The sequence below is a fragment of the Trichechus manatus genome, unplaced genomic scaffold (assembly GCF_000243295.1).
Source record: "Trichechus manatus latirostris isolate Lorelei unplaced genomic scaffold, TriManLat1.0 scaffold00105, whole genome shotgun sequence".
Taxonomy (NCBI): Eukaryota; Metazoa; Chordata; class Mammalia; order Sirenia; family Trichechidae; genus Trichechus; species Trichechus manatus.
In genome coordinates, this window is record NW_004444041.1 from 167,941 (window position 1) to 171,408 (window position 3,468).

At 40.6% G+C, this 3,468-nt stretch overlaps 1 protein-coding gene across 1 annotated transcript in view; it reads left to right on the forward strand.

The window, feature by feature from the left end:
- The first annotated feature begins 1,539 nt into the window (after positions 1-1,539).
- LOC101341935 (placenta-specific gene 8 protein-like) overlaps positions 1,540-3,468 on the forward strand; it is a 5,920-nt gene continuing 3,991 nt past the window's right edge. Inside the window, 2 exon segments of the mRNA XM_012557496.2 lie at positions 1,540-1,663; positions 2,912-3,036. Of these exon segments, the coding sequence (XP_012412950.1) occupies positions 1,555-1,663; positions 2,912-3,036 (234 nt within the window). The 5' untranslated portion in view covers positions 1,540-1,554.

Genomic DNA, 3,468 nt, shown 5'->3' on the forward strand with positions numbered 1-3,468 from the left:
ACTGTTAGCTGAGTTATTGTCAATAAATGCTTATGAAAATTATCAAAAAACATTTTCTTGCTACATTTTTGTACATTATACCCATTTGAAAAAAACAAAAACCATTGCCGTCGAGTTGATTCCGACTCATAGCAACAATACAGGACAGAGTAGAACTGCCCCATAGGGTTTCCAAGGAGCAGCTGGTGGATTTGAACTGTCGACCTTTTGGTTAGCAACCTGAGCTATTAACCACTGCGCCCCCAGGGCTCTATTATACATTATAGCCACCTTTATAAGTTGTTTGATTTTTTATTGTTCACAGACTTTATCTCATTTAACATTCTCATTGAGCACATGAGTGCGCAGGTCAAAAACCACTTCCATTTTAGACTAGCAAATGGAAATTTAAATGACTAGGCTGTTATCTGACTGGTCCAAGATCACACAGTTTAGGAAACAAGGATTTGAGCATACATTTTCTCACTCCAAATCTAATCTATGTTCCATAACCCCACACTGCCTCTCAGGAGGGAGAGAAATTAGGACTAACCTAACAAAATTTACTTCATAATAAACGTCCCTGGAATATACTGCTGGTTTTGCCCCTACCATGTAGCAGGGGGCTGTCAAATCAGCACTGACAAAAGGGTACAGGGACTGGGTAAATCTGAAGTGAAGGACCAGCATGGATGCAGGGAGACTGGGGAAGAGCACTAAACAAAAACATGTCCAAAACAAAAGGGAACATAAACAAGCAGAAACAGGGGGTGAATGTGCACAAAACTTTGTTGTTAGTTTCACAAGTCAAGTCCGACTCATGGTGACCTTGTGTGTGCAGATTAGAACTGCTCCATAGGGTTTTCAAGGCTGTGAGCTTTCAGAAGCATGTGTCTAGCCCTGTCCTCAGAGGCACCTCTGGGTGGGTTCAAACCCCCAACCTTTCAGTTAGTAGTACAGCATTTAAACATTTGTGCCAACCAAGGGCTGGTGCAATTTTAGAGAATCCTGTTTTCTATAATTACCTACTTACAACCAATATCACAGGGTAGCCATTTGTTTCTTTATCTTGTATGAATATTGGGTATCTGTCTAAAAATAGGAGCCCTGGTGGCACAGTGGTTAAGAGCTACAGCTGTGCAAATCAAAAGGTCAGGCAGTTTGAATCCACCAGCTGCTCCTTAGAAACTCTATGGGGCAGTTCTACTCTATCCTATAGAGTAGCTACAAGTCTGAATCGACTCAACGGCAATGGGACAGGTATGGGTCTAAAAATAGGATGTGAACAACCATGTTCCACCTCCCTTACCCCATGAGAAGCACCTATTTATCTTACCAGTTTAGTGAACCCCCTCCCTCCAGGGTCCTCTGTCCTCTGCTGGGTAGAATTAGAAATTACGTTCTTCATTGGAAATTATGTTCTTCAAAGATCAACAAACAACTTGATCAAAATGTCCTCACCCCCTCAGTGTAACTTAGTGCCTCAGAATAGGGGCTTTCAAGAGCAACCTCAAGGTTACTTATACCAACTTTTTTCCTTTACAAATCATAGTCTTTTAAGACCTTGCATCAAAAATGCAAACTTCGTCAGTGGTCATTGTGACTCAACCTGGATATGGTCCTCCAGTCCAAGTCTCCAACTGGCACACTGGCCTGTGTGATTGCTTCACCGATTGAGAAGTCTGTAAGTACGTGGGAAATATTCCCCCATAATTGACACTCAGGGAAATTACCAGTGGCCAAGTCCTTTCCCCACACCCCCCTTATTGTATAGTAAAATTCCTAACCTATGATAGGCACCATGTATGCTAGCTATAGTATCTTTAACAAAAGAGGCTGTTACTGTACTGTACTGATGTTAATTTTCACCAGCCCTTCAAAGGATAGTCTTACTCCAAAAATAATTTTTAGAGTTAAGATAACAGTGAAAGAGTTGATTGATTCTAACAACAAACAAGACTAATGCTTATAAATAGGCCTTCAATTAAGAGACATTTGAACTTTGATTTTTTTAAAATTTTTTAAATAAGACTGTTCTTTTTACACATAAATTAAACTCATTACTCTGTAGTTACATTGTACCAAGTACACAGGGGAGAGTTTCTTCCATGGTTTCAGCATGAGCTCAGAAAAAAAAATTGAATTTACATGTTTGGGTTTTTTACATATATGAGAATAAAGAATTCTAAAGGCCTTACCCAAACTGACTCAACAGGAAATAGAAAGTCTCAACAGACCCATAACAAGTGAAGAGATCAAATCAGTGATCAAAAACCTGCCCCCCCAAAAAAAGTCCTAGATCAGGACATGTGGAGAGGAATTGACACCACTACTGTTTAAACTCTTCCAAAAGATAGAGAAGCTTCACCTCCATCCCATCCAGGGGGCTCCATCCCTGCTGAACACTAGCCATTGCCTGGACTTGCCAAACTATCATACAGAGGCCCTTTTCCCTTTTGTCCATCTATAAAATGCCTAATAATCCTTCAATATTCAGCTCAAGTAACATGTCCTACTTGGAGCCTTGGAGGCCCTATTCTGTGGGAGACCCCTTGGCATTTTGGGCAGGTTTCTGTTAGAGAACTTTTCGTATTATCTGTTTTCCCTTACAGATTTCAGGCAGGTGTGTTGCCAGTACCTAGGATAATGTCTGGAACATGGCCAAAGTTCAGTGAATCATTGAATAGATAGATGAAGGCAGTGCTATGAAAAGAATGACATACTTTGCAAAGTTCAGTCATTCCTGAAATGGTTTGGTGGGGAGAAGGGGAAAGCTGATGCACAGCTAAATGAAAACAGTGAAAGATGGACTTGGCAGTAGGTTATGTGGCAAAGACCCCATGATTTAGACTGCCATTCATGAAGCAGACTAACTTTCAGCTATGGTGGAGGCAGAGTGGAGGAACTTGTACCCTTTTTTTCATGTATCCAGGTCTTTGTGGAGCATTTTGCACCTCACTCCTTGCACATCAAATTGCAAGTGACATGAATGAATGCTGTCTGTGTGGAACAAGTGTCGCAATGAGGACCCTCTACCGGACCCGATACGGCATCCCTGTGAGTCACTTCCAACAATGTAGCATTCAAATATGCAACCACACTCAAAATATCTGTTATAAATATGGAGGTCACTTGATGGTGTGCTTCATTTGAGTTTGATTAGTATTTCCTAGGATGTGTAACTTGTATTCAATTGTTGTACCAACAGACCCTCTGGCTATATTACACCCTTCTAGGTTTATGTTAAAACCCTAGAATATAAGTAACTCTCATATCGAAAGGTATATTATACAATGCAAGGGGATTATTCAGAAACTACCATGTCCTGCATGAATTTCATGTTACCTCTCTTAATCCTCACACCATCCCTGTAAAATGGGGATGTTCACCATATTTTACAGATGAACACACTAAGGTTTTAAGAGGTGGAGTATCTCTCCCAAAAATATACACTAAGGGTAGAGACAGTGGATTTTCACTCTAACTTTC